General features: G+C 55.9%; 9 protein-coding genes across 9 annotated transcripts; 4 read left to right on the top strand and 5 right to left on the bottom strand.

Annotated features, from left to right (window-relative positions):
* Positions 1 to 1005: 1005 nt before the first annotated feature.
* On the top strand, positions 1006 to 6385 carry EsH8_III_000657 (DUF3684 domain-containing protein; the record flags this gene model as incomplete). Its single annotated transcript, XM_083262382.1, has 2 exons — positions 1006 to 6143; positions 6199 to 6385. The coding sequence occupies 2 exons, from the start codon at positions 1006 to 1008 to the stop codon at positions 6383 to 6385; spliced, it is 5325 nt and encodes a 1774-aa protein (XP_083122869.1).
* A 388-nt stretch (positions 6386 to 6773) lies between these two features.
* Positions 6774 to 8639, top strand: EsH8_III_000656 (uncharacterized protein; the record flags this gene model as incomplete). The annotated part of the gene is made up of 1 exon (XM_083262381.1): positions 6774 to 8639. One exon carries the CDS (start codon positions 6774 to 6776, stop codon positions 8637 to 8639), a length of 1866 nt encoding a protein of 621 aa, XP_083122868.1.
* Positions 8640 to 9136: 497 nt separating this feature from the next.
* Positions 9137 to 10477, bottom strand: EsH8_III_000655 (O-phospho-L-serine:2-oxoglutarate transaminase; the record flags this gene model as incomplete). The annotated part of the gene is made up of 2 exons (XM_083262380.1): positions 9137 to 9506; positions 9573 to 10477. The coding sequence occupies 2 exons, from the start codon at positions 10475 to 10477 to the stop codon at positions 9137 to 9139; spliced, it is 1275 nt and encodes a 424-aa protein (XP_083122867.1).
* Positions 10478 to 11308: 831 nt separating this feature from the next.
* Positions 11309 to 12577, top strand: EsH8_III_000654 (uncharacterized protein; the record flags this gene model as incomplete). Its single annotated transcript, XM_083262379.1, has 3 exons — positions 11309 to 11378; positions 11446 to 11769; positions 11829 to 12577. The coding sequence occupies 3 exons, from the start codon at positions 11309 to 11311 to the stop codon at positions 12575 to 12577; spliced, it is 1143 nt and encodes a 380-aa protein (XP_083122866.1).
* A 232-nt stretch (positions 12578 to 12809) lies between these two features.
* On the bottom strand, positions 12810 to 13697 carry EsH8_III_000653 (SNUT3/LISCH7 family protein; the record flags this gene model as incomplete). Its single annotated transcript, XM_083262378.1, has 1 exon — positions 12810 to 13697. One exon carries the CDS (start codon positions 13695 to 13697, stop codon positions 12810 to 12812), a length of 888 nt encoding a protein of 295 aa, XP_083122865.1.
* A 1060-nt stretch (positions 13698 to 14757) lies between these two features.
* EsH8_III_000652 (Elongator subunit IKI1) lies at positions 14758 to 15987 on the bottom strand (the record flags this gene model as incomplete). The annotated part of the gene is made up of 3 exons (XM_083262377.1): positions 14758 to 15476; positions 15528 to 15699; positions 15829 to 15987. 3 exons carry the CDS (start codon positions 15985 to 15987, stop codon positions 14758 to 14760), a joined length of 1050 nt encoding a protein of 349 aa, XP_083122864.1.
* A 662-nt stretch (positions 15988 to 16649) lies between these two features.
* Positions 16650 to 17781, bottom strand: EsH8_III_000651 (Asx homology domain-containing protein; the record flags this gene model as incomplete). The annotated part of the gene is made up of 2 exons (XM_083262376.1): positions 16650 to 17312; positions 17404 to 17781. 2 exons carry the CDS (start codon positions 17779 to 17781, stop codon positions 16650 to 16652), a joined length of 1041 nt encoding a protein of 346 aa, XP_083122863.1.
* Positions 17782 to 18732: 951 nt separating this feature from the next.
* Positions 18733 to 19515, top strand: EsH8_III_000650 (SNAP receptor SEC22; the record flags this gene model as incomplete). The annotated part of the gene is made up of 3 exons (XM_083262375.1): positions 18733 to 18766; positions 18825 to 18969; positions 19047 to 19515. The coding sequence occupies 3 exons, from the start codon at positions 18733 to 18735 to the stop codon at positions 19513 to 19515; spliced, it is 648 nt and encodes a 215-aa protein (XP_083122862.1).
* A 516-nt stretch (positions 19516 to 20031) lies between these two features.
* Positions 20032 to 21236, bottom strand: EsH8_III_000649 (uncharacterized protein; the record flags this gene model as incomplete). Its single annotated transcript, XM_083262374.1, has 2 exons — positions 20032 to 20822; positions 21020 to 21236. The coding sequence occupies 2 exons, from the start codon at positions 21234 to 21236 to the stop codon at positions 20032 to 20034; spliced, it is 1008 nt and encodes a 335-aa protein (XP_083122861.1).
* Between the last annotated feature and the right edge of the window lie 982 nt (positions 21237 to 22218).

Raw genomic sequence — 22218 nt, 5'->3', positions numbered from 1 at the left:
GTAATAGTTGAGCGGGCCTTTCCAGGTCGGCCTTTGATGCGGAATAAGGAGCCCGGGTTGTTTAAAGTTTTGTCTTTTGGCTTAACATGTTGCAGGAAGGACCATACTCGAGATTCAAACACTGTTAAGAAGATGGGTGAATGCGCATTCGTTGGCTTATCAGGATAGTTCACAAGATGATGCCAGGATATACACTAGAGGCATGCTGTTGACCGTCCGCCACGAAGCCGAGCCGAGCTGAGCTAAGGTATTCAAGACAGCGGAGTTAGCGGGGTTTGTGGGCGAAGATCAAGGGTTCTTGCGGTAAGGATCTAGGATGCAGGTGTGGCGATAAGGCCAGCTATTGTCTTATCAGTGGCCAATGTCATTGGTACAGATGCACAAGACGGGAGACGGTCTGCCGCTGGAACAAGGGGGATGTGCACGCAATGCGGTAGGCAGCCGAGGCCGCGCCCAAACCTTAGCAGTCTGACGCGTTTAGAGGCACAAGGAGGCTAGTCAGTCCCTACAGGCACCTTACACACTACTGCACCGAAAGAGAGGTGCGTTATGCTGAAGGACTCAAAGACCGGCCTCTTCGGTGTCGACGACCCGGGCTTTTTTTTATTTGTCTTGATTATTGCCTAACAGCCTCATGAATCTTTTAGCATCGGATACCCCCGAAAAGTTGTCCCTTGTTCCTCTCATTTCCTTTCCTTTCCTTTTCTGTCTGTTCTGCCTCCGCGGCTTCGGTGAACCGGTTGCATGAGCGAAACGTGCGGTCACGTCTCAGCCTTCCTCACCTCCCACCATCACCAACCGACCGACCTCACCTTAGATTGCCACCTCCCACCTCACCCCCTACCTCCGACTGTTGCCGCCACCCCAACCAACTCCTAGGCCTAGAAGATTCCCTAGCGGCCCTCTTTGCGGTCCGGGCTGACCTCGAGACCTCCTACATATACCCAACTTCCTCGACAATGAGCGCATCCGCATCGTAATCCTACCAAAGCACACACCCTCACGATGGATTATTCACGGCTGAAAGCTGCCGCCATGCAGGGCGGCGAGGATGAGGAGGCCGTCACCGTCGATACCAGGGCCTTGATCGACAAGGTCCTCGCCAGATACTCGGGTGAATGGACGACACTGCGAGAACTGATCCAGAATGCCGCCGATGCCCAAGCAACGACCGTCAAAGTCAAGTGGGAGACCTTGCCTTCAACCTCGGTTGCACTCCCCGCCACCACGAACCGCTCCGAACTCCTCAAACATGTCATCGCAAACCATACACTGCGGCGCTTGGTTGTGCAGAACGATGGCCAGCCGTTCACCAAGACGGATTGGGGAAGACTGAAGAGGATCGCCGAGGGAAACCCCGATGAAACAAAGATTGGTGCATTCGGTGTCGGGTTCTACAGCGTCTTCGCCGACTGCGAGGAGCCATTTGTGAGCTCCGGCAACGAGGCCATGGCATTCTACTGGAAAGGGAATGCCCTCTTTACCAAGAAATCCACCCTGCCCGAGAGCCAGAGCAGTTCCGACACCGCCTTTGTCCTCGACTACCGGAATTCCACCACTCCTCTGCCGAACCTCCTGTCTGTCAGTCAGTTCCTCGCCACTAGTTTGACCTTCGTCGCTCTGCAGCACGTCGAGTTCTGGATAGACGACTACAAGATTCTAGCTCTCCACAAGAAAACCTCGCCCAGTCTCGATGTGCCTATTCCGAGAGACATCGAAACACGGACGAGAGAGGGGCTGATGAAGGTCAACTCTGTAGAGCGTACCAGCACTCAGATTGACGCTGCCGTGATGAGTGCCGCTGGCTGGAAGCCGAAAGCTGCAGCGGCGTCCAAGACGGCTGACCCGTACGGTATTGGTTCCGAAGTCCCATCACTGCGGAGCTTCTTCTCGAGGTTGACGTCCTCCGCAACCCAAGCTACTGCCAAAGGAAAGCAGCAGAGGGAAGAGGCGGCGGCTCAAGAAGAGATCAGCGAGGATGTCACCAAGATCTCTACCTCGACCATCTTCCTTCGAGTGACAACCGCATGGGTCAAAACAAGCGTGTCGACGTCGTTTGCTACCGAGCTAGAGCGCGCAACGAAGAAGCCGCCGCCGAAAACCACGAAACTAGCCATTCTCACTTCATCCTACGATGAAACCATGGCCTCGGAGAGTTCTCGCTCCGCCACAATCTCAAAGTCGGTCGATGTATTCGCATCAGTATTGCCGAGTAAGAAGCCGGGAGGCCGCATCTTCATTGGATTCCCCACAACACAGACAACCGGTGCGGGTATGCACATTTCCGCGCAGTCGGTCATTCCTACCGTTGAGCGAGAAGCTATTGATCTCAATGCACGATGGGTGAGGACATGGAACATCGAGATGCTCCGGGCGGCCGGCATCATGACAAGGCTTGCATTCATCAACGAGATGAGCGACCTCGACGCCAAGGTCAAGAGCCTGGTAGGAACCGGAACAAAGATCAGCGCGGAACATCTCATTAAGCTCCTGCCTGAAGCACTTCACATTCTCAAGACGTTTTCTTTCACTGATTCTACACCAAGCGGACAGGTTGCTCAGATCCTCGAGGAGGCGTTCTGGACTGCTTTCAAGAAGGCTTCTATTGAGATTTTCTCTTCCAGAGGTGTTTTGTCTACTACCAAGGTCCGACTTGGGTCCGAAGAGCTTAGCAAGTTTGTCGACACCATCCCCGTTGTGCCTCGAGAGCTCATGGAAAACGCCTTCGTGAGGAAGCTCATGGATTTCGGCCTAATCAGTGCCATTACGGTTGATGATGTTCGGACAGAGCTTGAGACCAAAGCAATGAACAAGGAGCAACTGGTCAACTTTATCAGCTGGGCCGGAAAGAAGGCTCTCAGCGGAGAGCTGGATCCTCCGAGCAAAGCTCGTCTCCTCGATGTCGCGGTCGCGACAGTCAGCGAGGAAGGTAGTGACCAAGGCGGCATTATTGCCCTTGGTTCCATTACGAACTACCAGGCAGCGAACAAGATTCCAGCGAATCTACCCATTCCGCCAACCACCATCCCTCTGGCATACACCAACACTTGCTCTGCCCCCGAACTACAGGCTCTTGGCTGGGAGCCTCTGGAGATTGTGCCGTGGCTGCGGTTCCTGCTGGAGTCTGGCTCGAACAGAGGCGATGAACAGAACTTGAAAAAGTCGCCCAAGTTCGCCGTTCAAGTTTTGTCCGTCCTGTCAAAGAATTGGGATAACATCAGCCAAAACTCGAAAGGGACTGTCGTCACCCTTCTTCAGGCACACACCGTCATGCCGACAAAGATGGGTATGAAGAAGCCGACAGACTCCTTTTTCCCCAGTGTCAAACTCTTTGATGATCTGCCCACCATCCAGGGCTGTCAAAGCTTGAAAGACAAGTTTCTTTCAGCCATCGGAGTGCGAAAGACAGTCGACTTGGACACCATCTTCTCCAGGCTATTGAGTCCCTCAGCCGAGGGTGGTGTACAGAGATGGAGTCACATGGAGCTCATCAAGTACCTCGCCTCCGTTAAGGACGACATCCCGTCCGACGATATGAAGAAACTCAAAGATACTCGATTTTGCCCAGCAGAATCCGGGCCGAAGGGCATGGAGCCGACCAAGGGCACCACCGAGTTGTACAAGGTCTCGGAACTGTTTGAGCCCAAAGATACATTGAGAACCCTGCGGTTGCCTGTATTGCAATGGCCTGGTCCGCCTGGAAGCTACAGGGCCAACAGTCACGAGGGTAGGTTCCTGGCTGTTTTGGGCCTGCGGCCATACCCCTCCGTTACAGAAATGGTCAACATGATGGCTTCTGGGGAAGCGGAGCTGAGAGTTGCTGCCATGACCTACTTCATCGCGAACCACCACCTCAACGGTTACGGAGCATACAATCTCGCCGACAGCCGCAAAGCCTTCTTGCCTCTCCAAAACGAAAATAAGCTGGTTACACCTTCTGCGTGCTTCACAAACGAGGGTGCCGCAGTTCTGGGCTTCGATATCCTTAAGAAGGAGCTTCATGTACATGCCAACAAGTTTGGTGTGGTTAGGGACCCGCCCATTGCTGAGTGTGTTGCCCGTTTGCTGGCCAAGCCACCCCAGGATCGACAAATGGCTGTGACTCTCTTCGAATACTTTGCCTTGCGTCTCAGCGACCTTGGCGAGGGCAGCCTGGCCAGGTTGCGAGACGCACCCATTGTTCCAGTCACGAGGAAGGCCCGCGATGGCAACAACTCAGCCAGCGAGAAGTCCGGTTCTTACCTCACCCATGTCAGCCCCAAACGATGCTACCTAGGCACTTCCGCAACATACGGCGACATCTTCGACTTCGTTGACTTCGGAGCAAATGCCAACACGTTCCTCTTCAAATGTGGAGCCAAGAACGAACCTACAAAATCGGAGATCGCACACCTCGCTTGCAACGAACCTGCACGACTTCTCAGCATTCTGCAGAGCCCGGATAAGTACCTTGCTCTATTGAAGTCTCTGGCAGAGAACATGGCGACTTTGAGGAGGGACAAGGAGCTCATTAGAAAGATGAAGTCTTCTCCTTTCCTACTCGCAGCCAAGGAGATTGCGTCGCCGCCGTCCAAGGATAAACTCATCGATATTGATGACGACGAAGCCCCGATCAAGCAGTATCAGCTTGCAACTGCCAGTCGGATCGTCATTCTGGACGATATCATCAGCTATCGTCTATTCAAGGACTATCTGATCACGGCGCCTGAAGAGGAGGTTCTTGAGGAGTTCTACCACCAACTCGGCGCCCAAAATCTGAGCTCACTGGTGGAGGAAGAAGTGAGAATTGGCCCGCACGCGGACAAGCAAGACAGGGCAGCTGCGCTGCGGAAGCATGTCCTTGAGCGCTCAAAGATTTTCCTGCACGAATACGCGAACTACCGACGGGACTACATCAAACATGATGCCAAGTGGCTGGAGAAGAGTTTGCGGGTTGAGCTGGTGCGTTCCGTTGCACTCCGCCGCTCGCTCAGGGGCCACAGCCAGTCCCATACCGAGAAGAGATCCGCGGCCAGCGCTCAATCTGGCTCGAACTGGATATTGTACGTCACTGCTGACGGGCAGCCTGACATGTACCAGGTCGGCCAGGCCATCTGCCAGCTCCTCCTGTCACGACCAAACCAACAAGCCTACCTCTTCTTTGAGCCTTTCCTCACACTCGATCTGCTTGGCTTGCGTGCCCGAGGCTACAACGTCGACCGTATCCTGCGTGCGAAGGCCGCCGAGGCCAGGGTTGCGGAAGAGGAGCGTCGCAAAGCATTGGAAGCCGAGCAAAAGCGGATACAAGAGAGAGAACAAGAATGGGGTCAACAAGCCAAGGCCGCTGAGGCTGCTCGGCAGACCACCAGAACCCCAGAACCGATTATGCCGGGTTCGTTCACGAACGACAGCCCCGACGATTCACACAAGCTGCCACCTGCTCAGCAGTCGCGGAAGAGCAAGGGTCTCTTTTCAAACTTGTCCCGCCGCTTTGGTTTCGACGCCAATGACAACGACGAGGCAGAAGACCAGCTGCAGAAGTTCATCGACAAGCCTCCTCCCGAGAACCAGCCGCAAGGTATCGCAGACCAGCACAGCAGTGGCACGGACAAGCGAAAGGATGACGGTCGTGTGACCAACCCGGCTACAGTCGGGCAGAACCTGCTCAACGCCATCAATTCTACCAGAGCTCACGACTCCAACAGTGTGTTCTCGCCACCGCGTGTGAACGAGGTAAAGGAACAGGCCACATACTGTGACAGCACTCCAGCGCAAAATATCGTCTTCGCGGCTGAAGCGTCAAACAGCATGAAGGTCTTTGTATCCAAGAATTTGTCAATGGAGCCGGTCCAATTCCTTTCACAAAACCATGGCCCCATCAATGCGTTTGCTGGCATTCTTAGCGAGGTCGGCAGCGTCTACTCTCTCTCCCCGCGAGTCCTTCACATCTTTTACGACGAGTCGGGTTCTACCATCGCATTCAACAGCAGCGGGAGCGTCTTCTGCAATCTGCGGTTTTTCCTGCAGTTGCATGCAGACAAGATTACCAGATCCCAGTCGGGTGAAGCAAAGGCTGAGGCGGCTGTGTGGTGGTGGGTGGTGTTGGCTCACGAGCTGGCACACAACTTGGTCCAACCTCATAACTCGGACCACAGCTACTACACGTACGTCATATCAGTCATCTTCCCACAACCACTATTCTAGGCTAACATTTTACAGTGAGTCGTTCATCCAACAATATTTTGCCAAAATGGTAGCGAAGGCGTCACAGTGGACTCAGCAGACAGCTGCACCTGCTCTCCCACCGGCGCCCTCTCAATCTCAGCCTCTGCCTCAGTCACCACCGTCCTACCAAGAGAGCAGTGGCCAGACACCAGGCAACTCGAGATACACATTGTTTGATTAGAAGTCGTCTAGACAGGATAAGGCGCGGTCATCAGTTCGTCGTCGCCTTAAGCATTGGTTTTCCCAGACATAGACCCCTCTATTGCGCTTCTCAGCGTTGTTTTTGTTCATCATAGCATTGTTGGAGTTTGGTAGCACAATAAGGGACGGCTTAGCATATATTATGCATACTCTGTAGAGCAGGCTTTATCTTGCATTCATTGGTTAGTGACCTGCAGTTAATCAGCCTTTTTTCTAATGCATCTTTTCACGTGTTGCTGCACCTTGCAGCTTTTGGAGGTTGGCATGCGCTGCAGCCCGATGTTGGAGTCTGGTGGTTCATTCGTACTTGCCACCCAATCCTCCCTTGTGCATCTTCTCTCGTTCTCCAGTTCCAGATAACTATCGCCATGCGGCTCATTAATGTTGACACACTTGAAGTGAATGAGTTTTTCGGTCTCGACATACCAAAATATGCCATTCTATCTCACACGTGGGGGGAAGAGGAGGTCAGTTACCAGGAGTATTGCTGGCTACGTGAATACGAGGGAAACCATACGATGCTTGCCTCTCTCGACGAGCTCATGTTCCCAATGGCGCGAAACTGGGCCGAAAAGGCCCAGGAGCTGCGGCAACGATCCGGGTTTGCCAAGATTGTGCAAAGCGTCTGGCTCGCAAAACACTGGCACATATTATACCTGTGGATCGATACCTGCTGCATCGACAAAACAAGCAGTTCTGAGCTGTCCGAGGCCATCAACTCCATGTTCTCTTGGTACCAGAGGTCCTATGTCTGTTTTGCTTTCTTGGAAGACGTCGGCATTGTGGCCGAAGACGTGGGGGGCGGCAACGCCGCCGCCGGCGGGTGGCGGATAGAACACAGCAAGTGGTTCACCCGCGGGTGGACGCTCCAGGAGCTTCTGGCGCCGTACGACGTGCAGTTCTACGACCGAGACTGGAAACCGTTGGGTTCAAAGCGGCTCTTGCAAAGCTCCGTCTCGAGAATCACCGGGATACCGCCGGAGATTCTGATAAACAAGGAGCCGCTCTGGGGAGCAACGCTCGCCAGGAGGATGTCGTGGGCGAGCAAGAGGCAGACGTCGCGCCCGGAGGACATGGCGTATTGCCTGCTCGGCCTCTTCGACATCAACATGCCCCTCCTCTACGGGGAAGGGGAGAAGGCCTTTGTGCGGCTGCAGCAGGAGATTATAAAGGACTGCGCCGACCAAAGCCTGTTCGCCTGGGGCCTCGACCGAACCTTGGACGTGGCCGGGTCGATATTCGCTACATCCCCTGCCCTTCTCGCCGGGGCGGGCACATGGGAGACAGAAAAGGTACGCAACCTGCCAGCCTTTCAAATGACCAACATAGGCCTCCAAATCATGCTGCGTCTCTTGCATTTCCCGGGGTCGCAGTCCGAGACGGAGGCGGGCTTCGAGTGCTATTACGCCGTGCTGGACGTCGTGGACGGGGAGCACAACATTTGCCTCCCGCTTTGTACGCAAATCAGCTGCCAGACCGGCGTCCAAGACGGCGGCATCGGAGGCATCGGACTGGGCTGGTCCCACCTGGGGCCCGTGAAGATCATGACGCGAGACATACCGCACAATGCCACGCGCAGAACGGTGCTCATCTCGAGGGACCTCCCGTCGAGGTTGCACGTGGAGTACCACCTCGTGCATATCGATACGCTGCTGATGGCGGATCGCCTGCCTGGCCACGCCGCGAGGCTGGTCGAGACGTACCCGCCGATTGTCCATGCCGAGCTCTTCACCAACAGCACCCTGGCGTTTTTCCCTCTGCGCCGGGGCCCTAATAAATATCTCATGCGCTTCGTGGTCCCAAACATGCCGGACAAGGGCTGGTCGGAGGACAGCAAAATGCCCAAGAGACAGTTTGTGGTCGTCGTCGACACGGGCGTCTCAAACGTGTCTATGCCGGATGCTCGCGGCCGTCTGAAGATGGGTGCGCGTGTTGTCGACTGGTCGGAGGTCCCGTTCTCATCGCCGCAAAACAGAAACGGCAACAGCAATGGCAACGGCAACAGCAGTGACGGTCACTGTCACAGTAGCGGGCGGTTTTGCTCCTTGGCCGAGGCGATGCTCACGGATGATAGGTTCCTCGACAACTATCAATGGGATCGAGGGCCCCCTTTCTGCTTCAAGGGGGGAGTCCTGGCGGCCGAGGCGGTTACGGCTCCGAGCCATAACGCGAATATTCCGCCTCAAGAAGTGATTGAGATTCATTGGAGGGTTTTAAAACAGGGTTTGGTATGACGTGCGAAATGCTGGCTCTCCATGTTCACCATCAGTTTATGTACTGACGTTGCTCTGAGCAGACTTCCAGGGAACGCATGCTCCCTCGCGCTTGATTGCAGGCAAACGTGCTTCTGGAAAGGGGCACCGAGCAACCGCATTAAACCGAGGTGGTTTTTGTTGGCTGCCATGACTTCAGAGAGGAAAGAATGTTACAGATTCGGATTAGAGCCTTCGGCTCTTGGCTCCAAGTTTGCTCGGATTTTGGGTGTCCATGTCAACGTGTCACGATGACGATAAATTGAACCTGGCTATGAAGCGAAGCCACCGGCCCCGGCATTACAATGTTGAATTAAAATCAAGGCTCCTTAGACACCACTCCTCCATATGCTTTTTTGATTTTTTTTCCCCGAAAAATATCCCTCCTTTTGTCATGTATCCTTACATGATGGTATCATTAAAGTCCGCGGCGCTGCACGAGCGCCACTCCCATCGACGACTCCACTCCTTCCCCGTCCTCAAGCCTTGGCAAAGGACTCGATGAACTTTGCCAGCTTCTCCGCGCCCTCGAGGGGGATCGAGTTGTAGTTGCTGGCGCGGATGCCGCCGACGCTGCGGTGGCCCTTGAGGCCGGTGAGGCCCTGGGCGGTGGACTCCTTGAGGAAGGCCTTCTCCGAGGCGTCGACGTCGCCGCCCTTGGTGACGCGGAAGCAGATGTTCATGCGCGAGCGGGCCGTCTTGTCGGGGACGATGCGGTAGATGTCGGGGTGGGCCTCGAGAGCCGAGTAGATGAGGGACGCCTTCTTGTTGGCAACGGCCTCTTGGCCGTCGACCTTGTCGTTGAAGGTGCGCAGGAGCTTCTTCAGGACCTGGCCGGCGATGTACACACTAGCAAATCGTTAATTCATGTTTCTCCCCCTCGAAGAAAACGAGACCGGGGGTGTGATGACTCACTCGAAGATGCTCAAGGTGTTGTACAAGCTGTTGTTCTTGGCAATGGTCTCGTACGAGAGGACGATGGGGGCGATCGGGAGGCCCAGCTTGCGCATGAGCGCGGGGGAGGGCTGGGCGGCGAGGAGGCTCTTCTTGATGACGACGACGGTGATGCCCGTGGAGCCGAGGTTCTTCTGGGCGCCGAAGAAGATGGCGCTGAAGTTGGCGACCGGGATCCTGCGCGAGAGGATGTTGGAGGACATGTCAGCCACGACGATGGGGCCCTCGCCGTTCTCCTTGGGAGCCAGGGTGGCGGGGAAGCCGGGGAACTCGACGCCGTCGACCGTCTCGTTGTCGCAGTAGTACACCATGGCGGCGTCCTGGCTGAGCTTCCAGTCCTTCTCCTCGGGGATCTTGCCAAACTTGCCGTCGTTGATCTTCCTCGCGTCGGCGACGACGTTGACGAACTCGGGGCCCAGCAGCCTGGCGGCCTCGGCGCTCGCCTTCTGGCTCCAGCCTCCCGTGACGAGGTAGTCGACCTTGAGCTTCTCGTCGACGATCTTGCGCAGCTCGGCGACGACCTTCTCGTCGGTCTCGTCGGAAACGCCAAGGCGCTTCAGCACGGCGTCCCGCTGGCGGGCGACCCAGGCGCCGACGAGGTTGTAGACGGTGGCCGAGAACTCGCCGCTGCCGCCGGCCTGCATGAAGAGCACCTCATAGTCGGAGGGGATGTCGAGGTAGGTCGACAGGTCGGCCTTGGCCTCCTCGATGATCTTGGTCGCAATGTCGCTGCGGTGGGAGTGCTCGGCAATGCCCAATCCGGTGCCGTTGAAGTCGAGCAGGGCCTGAGCGGCCGTCTCAAGGACGTCGGTGGGCAGCAGCGCGGGGCCGGCGCCGAAGTAGGTGATGTCGGCGCGGGTGGGCATGATGGGCGGTAGTTCAAGTGGTTCAATTGGGTCGGGAGGGGATTACGATGGGAGTGAGAGAAACGGCGGGTGCGAGACGAAGTGGGAGCGGTGTCAATTGTTTTATGTTGGGGTTGAATTGCTCCTAATGAGTCACGGCGGTCGGGTGCGCGGCGTCTGAAAAAAAAAGTCACTATTCCAGACAAGAACCCCGCCATAGTGCGGATGAGACACCGGTCTCGGATCAGAAAATGACGTGAGTGGATGGAGGGGTTATTCCCCGGATTCCAGCGTGGGGTGCCGCTGGAATCGCGCCGTGGTGGCCCGTGGTGGGGTTTCGCGTCGGGCGCTGAGATCCGTGCCATGGCGTGCGGCGGGAGGGGGTTTTGGGGGGGGCCTTGGGGGCCTTTTGGGAGGTTAGGCTAGAACGGGACTCCAATGCCGCGTTTCTCAACCCATGAACCACCCCCCCATTCCTCGATCGACGCCCTCCTGCACACTACACCCAGGGAATGCAACCTTAATGGCACGTCTAGCCATTCCCGAACGTCCCCCTTGCGATTGAGATCGCCGTATCAGCTTGTCATTAGGAAGCCGTTAATAAGATAATGTATTAATATCCCTCTCCTCCTGCCCGTTGTTTCGCGCAATCCCGCCCCCCGCCGCTTGGTGCAAGCTCCCCCAAGCGTTCACAACCCGTCTACCTATTCCCCCCCACGCATCATCCACCACTGCGATATCAATCAATGCACGTTCGTGCATTTTCGCTCTTTTTGAGGCAACAGGCGTGATACTGATTGACGGGCCTATCGCGTGTGAAGGGACGACGATCTTTCAGAAGTCCCGCCGGGCATGACAGACCGCAAGGGTTCGGAGGCTGCGGCGGCAAGGCAAGCGCATGCCATTCCCGCGCCTTCTTTCCGTGAGTGTCCCACATCCCGGCCACCATTATGAGACGAGCTCTCGGTAGCTGAAGACATTTGCGTCAGCAACGCACAACTCACCTCGGACGTGGTTCCTCACTGCTGCGCTCTCACCACTCATTATCCGGCTAATCAGGCTGTTGCTCGCCCACGGCGATTATGTTGTCGCCTGCCTGCCGCCGCATGAGATTGAGCACGACGACCGCAGCGCCGAGTTTAGGGAACTCGTCAACGAGTGTAAGAGCAATCGCAAGGACCGCGAGGGATGGAAGGACAGGATACGCGGCATCCGCTGCGACGGGCGTGTCATGGGCCAGTGCGGCGCCGCCGTTGCCGAGGCCGTCCAGGTCTTCGGCAGGATAGATATTCTCCTATGCTGTAGATCTGAAGGTACCGCACCACATATCACTAGTATTTGTCATGCGACGGCGCTGACAGCTCTGCAATAGCCGTCGTGGGAAGCGTCGAGGAACTCTCCACAAACCCCCTGACCCAGAACCTGGTCCGCGACCAGTTCGAGTCGATCTTCTTCTCCCAGGTCAACTTCATCAAGGCCGCCCTGCCTCTCCTGCGCACCCAGAATACGGGACACATCATGATCCTGTCCAGCACGGGCGGCCACATTGGCACCCCGGGAATGCCAATCTACACCTCGGCCATCTGGGCCCTCGAGGGGTTCTGCGACTCGCTCGCCTACGAGATCGCCCCCTTCAACATCAAGGTCACCATCGTCCAGCCCAACAAGGAGATCCAGGCCCTCACCAACAAGATCATCTTCGCGCCCCAGCTGCCGTACTACGACTCGGAGATCAACCCGGCGCCCAGTATCCGCGACATGCTTGGCAACATCCTCAACCTCAACGCGGAGACCGCCGTGCCAGACCCCGGCGACACCGACGACGTCATCGTCAGGTACCCGAAGCTGCCGCCTAGCGCCACGGACCGCCTTGTCATGGAGACCGTCCACGCTCTGACGGCCATCGGCGGTCACGAGAACCCGCCCGCGAGACACATCGTCGGGTTTGAGGGCGCCACCGCGGTCAAGGAGAAGCTTAAGACTGTGACGGAGGAGCTAGAGGACTTTGTCGAAGCAAGTCTCGCTGTTGACATCTTTGACAGTGAGCTCACGGCCGAGGCGAAGGAAGGAAAGGCGAGAGAATCTACTCCACCTGCACCCGCATCGACAGCGTCGGGCTAGGGGCAGAATGAGATCCAAGCAAGCGTATCTATAGGGTGTGTTTTATAGCAATGTGGATATGATTTCGTTTCATGCTCGTATATAGGTATCTCAGGAAAATAATACAGACGTGAGGCATAGCTGCCTTTCCTAGGCTTATGACAAGACCGCTGTCAATCCCATGCCCCGTCCGACCTCGACCGTCCGATCGAACCTGACATCGGCCCCGGTCGTCGTGCCCCTGAAGCACCGCTCATCTAGAAGGACTCAGAGGCCGGTTGAATCCGCCTTGCCGGTTCATGTACTGTCGATACTCCGTCTTCTTCTCCTTCCTCACCGCACCGACGTTGTTACCCGCAATCTTCTGGTTTTTCGTCGTGCCGAACCCGCCAAAGCCCAGCATAGCCTGCATGGCCGCCATGTCGTCGTCTTCGACTTCGGGCTCAAGCTCGTCGTCCTCCTCCTTCTCGTCCCGGCCCGTCGCCATGGGCGTGTCGCCGCGCTCGTGCTCGCTGTTCCGTCCGCTGTCAACCTGCGGCGAGTCGTGCCGTCCGACCTTGAAGGACATGGTGTGCTGCTCCTTCTTTCCCCTCGCGGCCGGGCGTGTCGGTAGAGAATCGGTGTATTCGGCCGGGTCACGGCGGGTAAAGGGCGGGCTGCCGCTTCGATGAGGCGAAGCAGATCGCCTGCGGTCTCTGTCGCCGCGGGGAGTGTCTGGCAGGACGTCAGTCTTCGATGCAAGACGATGTTCCGGGTTGGGCTCGAGCCTACTGCGACCCTCTTCATCGTCGTTTTGCCGCCTGGGCGGCCGTTCGTCTCCGCGATCGTCGTCCCTGCGCCGCCGGTCGTCACGACCTTGGAAACCGCCGCGTTCTCTCCGAGGCGGCCTCCCGCCGTCGCGGTTGTCGCGGGGACGGTCTCTCTCTCGTTCTCTGGATCTCGGGCGGCCGTCTCTGTCGCGCCGTTCGCGCGACCTGGATCTGTATCTCCTGTCGCGGTCGTCTCTTCTGTCGCGATCATCTCGTCCTCCATCGCGGTCTCTGTGGCCGTCGCGACCGCGGTCTCGCTGGCCACCTCCGCCGTGGCGGCTCCGTCGGTCGGGCTCGTCCCACGCCTGTCGGTTATCGCGTCCGCGAACCATAATGTTGCGAGGTTGTGTGTTGCGTTGCTGGGTAATAGTAGAGAGGTTGGCGCTGTGGAATAATGTTTGGCAAACGACGTCACGGTGAGGCTGAAGAAATTTTGGCGGTAGATGCGCTGGAAGGGGTGGTTCAACAAGCACTGTTTAAGCTTCCGACCCCTGGAATTTAGCGCGGAGCAGCCGTGTCCAAGCTCCGGTGCACTAGCAAGCTCTGCCGGCCTGGGCTCTCACATCCGCGGAACACCATTGCAACGTCAATCTGGGCATCATAAAGTTCATCTCAACATCAACATCTTGTCACGCATGTAATTTGACTATCCCTACGATCACTATTTTGACTCCATGAACGCCCTCGACCATAACCGTCTTCTTCACCACCCTGGACAAGCCAGAGCCAGCAATGAAAACCCGCAATGTTTGCGTCGCCTGGAGGCAGTGAAATACCAGGGACACGGTGGGAAGAGGTATACAGCAAGCCGAAGGGACCTCCTCCCGGGCAGATCAAAAATAAGAATAATCAAGATTGATCTCCTTGGAGATCTTTCAGAGATTAAACTGAAAAGAACAGATACTACACTTGATCTAAGCCAAAAGGCAAAGAGAAGATGAGGAGAAAAGAAGAAAAAGTCCAAAATCCGCCCTGGGTGGGAGGAATTATATAGACTTTGGGAGTGGCCTGTGCGGCGGGCCCCAATCAGTAGGGTACGTACCGGAGATACTTTCATGGACCGGTGAAATATTTGAGAGGCAGGACCGAATTTCTTGATTGGCAGGTCACGGAAGTGAATTCCAGGCAGTCACGGGGCAATGGCTCCTTCAGTTTGTCTTTTTGGCCTCAGATTTTGGCCTCAGTGGGGAGGAAGGTGCAGGTGGAAGGCAGCAATCACCGTGCTGGTGCTGGTGCTGGCTGGACTTGATCTATTCGTGACTGCCCAAGTACCCAGAGAGGCAAACTACAAGGTAGCTTAGCTTGACAGGGGATCTCACCGTCGAGGTTGCCTACAGTAGATGCGTGTGATCGTGATCGTGATTCTATGGTTGTTATCCAAAGTGAGGCCCCCTAGATCTCATCCTCCTCGTCGTCAAAGTCATCCTCCCTGCCCATCTCATACAGAATCCTACCCCCCTCTCCTGCCCCTATGTCCGTCTGCGCGTCAAAGTAAGGCAGCACAATGCCCTCTCTGTCCCGCCGTTGTTTTTCTGTGAGGCCAAGGTTGAACGTACTCTCCGGCTCCTCGTCGTCGCCATCTCCACCATTCGTTTGACCAGAGCCATCGGGGGCGGCAAACATCGGGTGCTCTGAAAGGAGAAAAATCTTCGACGCCTTCGAGGAGGCAGCGGTAGCAGCCTGGCCCGCCACTGGCAATATGACAAACTTTTCGGCCATAGCCCGTCCACTCCGCCTCCTGATCTCCATCTCAACCACCACACCGTGGTAATCATCAGACTTGGTGTCCCCCTTGAGGCCGATGAGGACGCCCTCTCGTCCCTCACCCAGACCCCATTCGGGCTCCTGCAGGCTCCGGTTTCTTGCCCTCTGACGCTCAATTTCCTGCCGTAGACTAGATAGCCGGAGGATGGAGGTAGCTAGGTGGGAGAGGACAGTCAGTGGGTGGGGCTCATACTCGCTGACTGTCCGTGGGAGGACAAGAGGTACGTCGGTGTGGTACACCGCCACTAGAGACACTGCAGGCATGATGATGCTGGAAAGGAAAGTAGGCACTATCTGAGGCGCCGCTGTGGCCAGCTCGTTGAGCGAGTCCAGCAGCACGATGGTTTCTGTCGAGATGGTGAGTCAGAGCCATGAGGTCGGCCGAGAAGTACACTCACTTTGGGACGATGAAGCATTCTTGGCGGCGGCAGTGTCTATTTTGGGATAATGTGAAATAATCTCTGCTCTGAGAGCCTTCATGTTCTTGCCGCGAGCTTTAATGACGACGTCGACATCCCGAGGCCGCTTTAGGGTTGTGAACGAGAGCAGGATGACCTTGGCCTTTGCAACCTGCAGTTTGATATTAACACTGGTAATTTGAAGAAGGGCTGCTTTATAAAATAGAATGAGAAGGCTATAGGCAGTAATACGGAATTGAGGATCGTTTCTGTAGATGGAAGTGAAAGCATTGTCGCATACCTTGGCCCTGGAGACGAACTCTCGGAGAACAGGCGCAGCACTCTGCTCGAGACTATCGAGAACTAAGTTCAGGGGACTCGTGCTGTCTCTCAAGTTGAGGAGCTTTTGGAATAGCAAAAGGCTATGCGAGCGACTGTGGTTCTCTGCTGAGGGCGCCATGATGGCTTTGCTGTGGTGGGGGCAGAAGCAACCCGGCACTTCTGGGAGAGGTGGTTGGGCGATGTCTAACTTCAGAATACCGATCTGGTTACAAATACCCTCTCGTTGCGTGATTCCGGTGATTACCACAACATGCGTCGGTCGTTTCGTCACGCCAGACTCGTCAGCGTTGAACACAGCAGTGTAGTTAAAAGTGAAAGTTGCAGGGATGCCAATTCTGTCTGTGGTTGACTCTTTTCGCCCACTGAATTGGGGTTTATTTTCGGCGATGTGGGGCACTGACCGAGACCTTCGGACGTCGGCGCACCGTTTACTAGAGTCGATGCCATGCTGTTCCTAACACTGTTTCGTTTTCAAATAAACTTCTGTAGCTATTCATGACCGTATTTTATCTACTGGACTTCGGCTATGTAGTTTGGTGCCTATGTCTTGATAATGTCCTGGTTTTGGGGGGTTGGGCATTCGGGCATCCGCGGCTCCTGAACTAATACTAGGGGAGGCTGCCTCTCCTCAGAAATGTAACTTCAAGGGCTTCGACTTACTATGCCTTGCCAAACCCCTGCATGCTTGTTTTCCACGATCCCTCTTGATATTCATGAGTCGTAAGTTGTCGTATAGCTACTAGACAGTGTCATTCCGTCTCTACCTCTTCCAATGACCTGTCAGCCCTGTTGCTCTGGCGTCTCTCTAGCTTCTTGGCCATTCAGCGGATGGGCCTGCTTCTCCAACTCAACATCATCTCCAACCTCTTGTCCCTTCTCATCTTGTGTCTCCAGTACAGGAGACCCAAGTACTATGTGTGGGGTATGTGGAGCTGGGGAACCAAGCTTGACATCTAATTCTTCCGTAACCTCGCCATCCAGAGTCGTCTCGATATCTTCCTTCGACATCTCTTTTTCATCAGCATCGTAATTGCCTTCTATGACGTCTTCCGGTTTCTCCTGAACATCAGTTGGCGTTGCTGTTGCTGACGACGATGATGCCGTTCCGCCTCTCTTTGGCTTGAACTCCTCCGGCAACTCGCATGACCACTCGCCCTCAAACTTCTGCACAAGATACTCGTCAAAGTCGCCCACCCGTCGTCTCTCGCGCGCCGCCCATGCCTGCTCGAGCCACTCCGGATCATGCTTGCCCTGGGCGATGTTGTCCGCATACGTGGCGCAGTCGTGGCGGAAGTTGTTGTCGTTGCGGAGGGCATCAAAGTCCGGGCGCGCCTCATCGGTGCCGGCATCAAGGATGCGCGTACCGCTGGGGAAGAGTGCGATGATCTCCGTGCGCTCTTCCTTGGAGAGAATGTCCCATGCCGCGGGCTGGCACAGTATCGTCTATGTTGAGCAGCATGGTCAGTATTTTCGCATCGAAACAGAAAACCATAAGTGTATTTTATTTTTTTTGCAACACCAGTATGGTACTTACCCGGAGATCTGCATCGGCGAGAGGCGACTTGGGGTCTGTCAAGAGCTTCTCGATTGTCCACTTGGGTGTCTTCTTGGCAACGACCTTGGTGACTACTTTCCGCTTGGCGGGTCTCGATGGGGAAGTGACGATGACGGGCTTAGGCTTATTCGAGTTGCGCGCTGATCGGCGAGCCATGTTGGCCAATTCTGTACCGGTGGCCGGTGACTCAAGGTTGATGCTTTCAAGTGAGGTGAGCGGTTGGTTGGGAGAATTTTCTCTAGACCGCCCAACGTCTTCGTACTCCGGGCCTAACAATGGAGGAGGAGGAGAGGAAAGGTCGGACGTCGACACGGCGTAGGCGTCTGCCATTTCTACGTCTACTGATGGGGCAACCATCGTGGGCGGCGGGGCAAGGGAAGGGCAACTGCCGATTTTACGGGCACATGGATTGAGACCTGAACAAACATTAGTGAAAGAAGATTCAAAGGGACATGTTTTGTTTGTCTAAATGATGTTCTGGAAGGCACGTCCATGAGGGAGCTGCACGCAGGTCGGACCTTAGGTTCTCTACCAAAGGATTCTCACAAAGCCTCTATGGGTTTGATATGAGATTAAAGATACCAACGGAACTTACAGAATTTACTGGAAACAAAAACAACTGGGAGACTACATGAGTCAAAAGATGGTCATCTCAAAATATCAGCAAAATTCGAACCATCTGGCCTGAAAGAGAGTGCCGCGCAATGTCTCAAGGAAGCCGTATTCCCACCACGCCTCCCTGAAATGTAAGTGGTTGGTAGGGGCCATCTATCTACTCACGACTCTGCTCAGTGAACAACGCTTTTCAATACAGCCGGGCTGAGCGAACGAGCCACAAGCGCCACAATTCCCCGAAACAGGGATCAACCCCTGCGCAAGCCTTCCAATTGGCCAGGCATGACGGCCCATGGTGTCATATCAATTCGCAGGACGTGGAGAGCTGTATACATGGTATTGGCAACATCCATGATCCCGTGTAAGCAGGAGGGAAAAAAAAAAGCCCCTGGTTACATTGAGGACACAACCAACTTGCGCGATACCCCAAAGAAGTCGTATACCACCGTCACTCGCCAGGTCACAACGAACACTCGAACCAAACATCTGGTCTCCGTGCATCCGGGCCACTTGGACACAAGGCATCAGGCTCTTTGAGGACACGTCGATAGAACGCCCACCCAACCAACGGCAGTTTCCCCCTCGACCCCCGGTAACAAAGGAGGTTCGACACGACACCTTCGCCCTCCTTGGATCGCCAATTCTCCCCCTCTGCTCCTTTTTTGCAGCATCACACAACACTCAACCGCAAAAATGATCCGCTCAACGCAAATAGCAAGGCTCGACGGTACATGCCCCCAAATCCTCCTCCTTATGCGCCCATGTCAACTGACACCCTCAACCAGGCCTAATGTTGTGCGCCTCCGTCGACGACGAGCAGCAAGAAGCCGCGCTTGACGAGGTCAAGTCCCAAATCAAACAGGTGCTCCGAAAACTCACCCGCAACTCCGAGCCCCAAGCCAGCATCGAAAGCGGCGCCTTCAACCTCAAGTACGGCTTCTTACCTCCCCTCCCCTTTCCTCTCAGCCACGCCTGTCTGGGGCCGACTAACACCCCTCCTCGAACAGCTACCTGATCGACTCCGACATAATCTTCCTCTGCATAACGGACCGCTCATACCCCCGCAAGCTGGCCTTCACCTACCTCTCCGACCTCGCCCGCGAGTTCACGACGACCTATCCGATCGCCCAGCTCCACTCCCCGTCCCTGCGCCCCTACGCCTTCATGGAGTTCGACACCTTCATCTCCCGCACAAAGGCCACCTACTCCGACTCCCGCGCCTCCCAGAACCTCGACAAGCTCAACGACGAGCTGCGCGACGTGACAAAGGTCATGACGAAGAACATTGAGGACCTGCTGTACCGCGGCGACTCCCTCGAGCGCATGGGCGAGCTGAGCTCGAGGCTCCGCGACGACAGTAAAAAGTACCGCCGCGCGGCCGTGAGGATCAACTGGGAGCTCCTGCTGAAGCAGTACGGCCCCATCGGCGCGCTGGGTTTCATCATCATCGTGTTCCTCTGGTGGCGTTTCTTCTAGGGGGTTTCTTCCTTGTTTCAAGCATGCGGGAGGTCAGGGAACTCTTTTTTTTTCGTTGTTATTTTTGACTGCTGGGTGAGAACGGGCGTTTTTTTTAACCTTGTAGTGGATGTATATCTCTCTCTGTTCATGTACCTATATCAATCAGCGTCACGGCTCGGGCTTCTCGAGTCAAACGCGGAGAAGACTTGAAAGGAGTCGGGGGAACAAAATCACGGGAGGTCCTTCTGCTGAATAGTGGTATTTTGAGTCTAATGCGGAACATGATCCAACACTACCAAACTTCGGTATCTCTGTCTTGTGGTCTCGTGAGACTCTTTAACGGGCGATTTCAATCTGTCGAAATGGCCATCTGCGGTATCAATGAAGAAGGAAAAGCCCCCATAATAATATCATGCGTCGTGGAGCGGCCAACAGCCGGCCTCCTAAAAGCCCCAACTCCTCGCCGGTGCCAAGACCACGTTTTATGTACACGAACATCCGTTACGCCGCCAAATCATTGTCGAATCAATGCCATCACATCACCACACATTCCTTGGCCGCCTTGGGCAGGGGCACGGCGGGAATCGACGCCGCCGTGTGTTGCCACTCCAGGTGCTCTTGGAAAGCCTCGAGATCTTCGAACCCGGACTCGTCCTGGGCATTCCGCGTTTCGTCGTCGCCGTCCTCGCCCGGCTCGATATACGGCGCCTCGTCGCAAAATGGACAGAGGAGACGGGCCACCCAATCCCCCTGGTACGGCGCCATATGGCTCGCTATTGCCAGCGGCGCGAACACAACCGTTTTCTCGGCTCGCTTTGATGCGGTGAACCCGGTCGCTTGCCAGTGTGGCAGCTGGGTGGTTGGCGATATGGGCGACACTGGGCTGGTGCTAGACTCCTCGGCTGCGCGCAGCGACGGCATGCTCTCCAGGTCTTCCCAAACGAGGTGTCCGTCACAAAAATCGCATACAAAGGCAATATCTCGGTCCCCGAAGCGCTCAAACTTGCCAATGGTGTTGCATGCCACCACCTCCTCCACATGCCGCCGGTGGTGCTCTTCCTCGGACACGACAACCCGGGCTGCCCATTCGCGCTGCTTCCTCCAGACGAGAAAGGCGCCTAGACACCTTGCCGACGCCTCTTGTTCTGCTGCGAATATCCTCCTCGCGGCCCGGCATTGCGCGCGGTGCAGCTCCCGGCGCAGGTCTGTCGTCTCTCGTGCCCATACCGGGTTAATCGGCCCTCCCGTCCTTGCCCAGTCCTTGAAATTGTCGACGTGGTGCTCGAATTTCGACTGCAATGCTCTTAGCTCGGCAATCGAGGGAACTAAATAACACGAGTTAGCATGGATCGTGGTCAGTCATGCGCAACATAAACTAGTACGAAGCAACTCGGCGGAGAGTCGAACTGCAACTGAAGCGGAGGCCTCCGCTGCATCGCGGGGTTCCGCAGAACCACGGACAATGTCAAGGGTGGGCGCGCAGAGCAACGAGACAAAGATGCGAAATGAGCGGCGAACTTACGTTTGCGATCGTTCATGTAGTAGCGCTGGCCATTTACGAGGACCGACAGCTCCTGGAAGTCCTTCTTGGCGTCGTCGAGAGTGTCCTCCAGCAGGCGCAATTGTTCGTGCTCGTCAGGTCCCCATTGGCGCTTATCGGCGAGTTTCAAGATACGCAGGCCATCATTGACGAGTGTCGCAATGGCAGCCAGAAGGGACCCGACGGTAGGGCTGCTCATGATTCGGTGAACCCTCCGTTTCCTCGATCTTTTTCGAGGGGTCGGGAGAGATCGCGGCTGCACGGCAGTTGGAGGGGGTTGTTGCAGTGCGGTGCGGCGCGCCTCAATGATTAATCCCCTTGAGGGTGCTCCTTTGGGTTTGGGGGGTAAAATTCCCGAAGGGATGAGCGGATGACGGGCGGCGGGCGCGGGCGCGCGGGCGGTGCGGGCACACCGTCCGAACAGGCTTTGTAGCTTACGTTTCCCCTAAAGTTCAGGCTTGGCTCCCTCCCCGTGGAGCGTCGGGGTGCCTGGGACGACCAATTTGGGATGATGAGAGTCAGAGAGAGTTAGTGGAACTCCACTGCGTACGAAGCACCGTGGACCTGGGATCCCAGTCGGCACGCCGATATTCCGTAGCTCTGCTTGGCGGATGCGTTGCTGTAGCCTGTCGTCTAGAGTGTTTGTTGTGCTGGCTGTTGCTGGGGGATCCTATGTGGCCATCCGTATGTCATGACCGGAGCAGATCCATGAGACGAACATGAAGTGACAGGCGGGGGAACCCGGGTATGCTACAGACCGGGGAGTTCTGAGTTTGGGGGTTGGAAGTGTATGAGGCGGGCGCGCACAACGGGGATGTGGACGGCACCGTGGATGGCAACGTGGTAAGGGGAGAATGAGACGCGGGAAGGGGGTTTAGAGGCCCAGGAGGAGAGGAAAACAAACGAGAAGAAGCTTGGAAGTCTTGGAAAGACGGCGGTCGGTTGTTTTTTTATTAGGCCCGGTGCGTTTGGTCAACCACACACCTTGTTGGCTGACGGAGCGGACTGGATCCAACCCAGTGTCAAAACGCAAGTCGAAGGCACTTTAGGTTTTTGGGGGTGCCTTTGATAGTGGATGTCCTTGTCAGCCATGCCTGCTTTGGGCAACTGCTGTGCACTAATATCAGTATTATACTACAACTTGGGGTTGATCATTAGGACATTAGAGGGGGGGCGCTTCC

The sequence above is a fragment of the Colletotrichum jinshuiense genome, chromosome 3 (assembly GCF_051148585.1).
Source record: "Colletotrichum jinshuiense chromosome 3, complete sequence".
NCBI lineage: Eukaryota > Fungi > Ascomycota > Sordariomycetes > Glomerellales > Glomerellaceae > Colletotrichum > Colletotrichum jinshuiense.
This window is presented reverse-complemented; position numbering and strand designations above follow the sequence as displayed.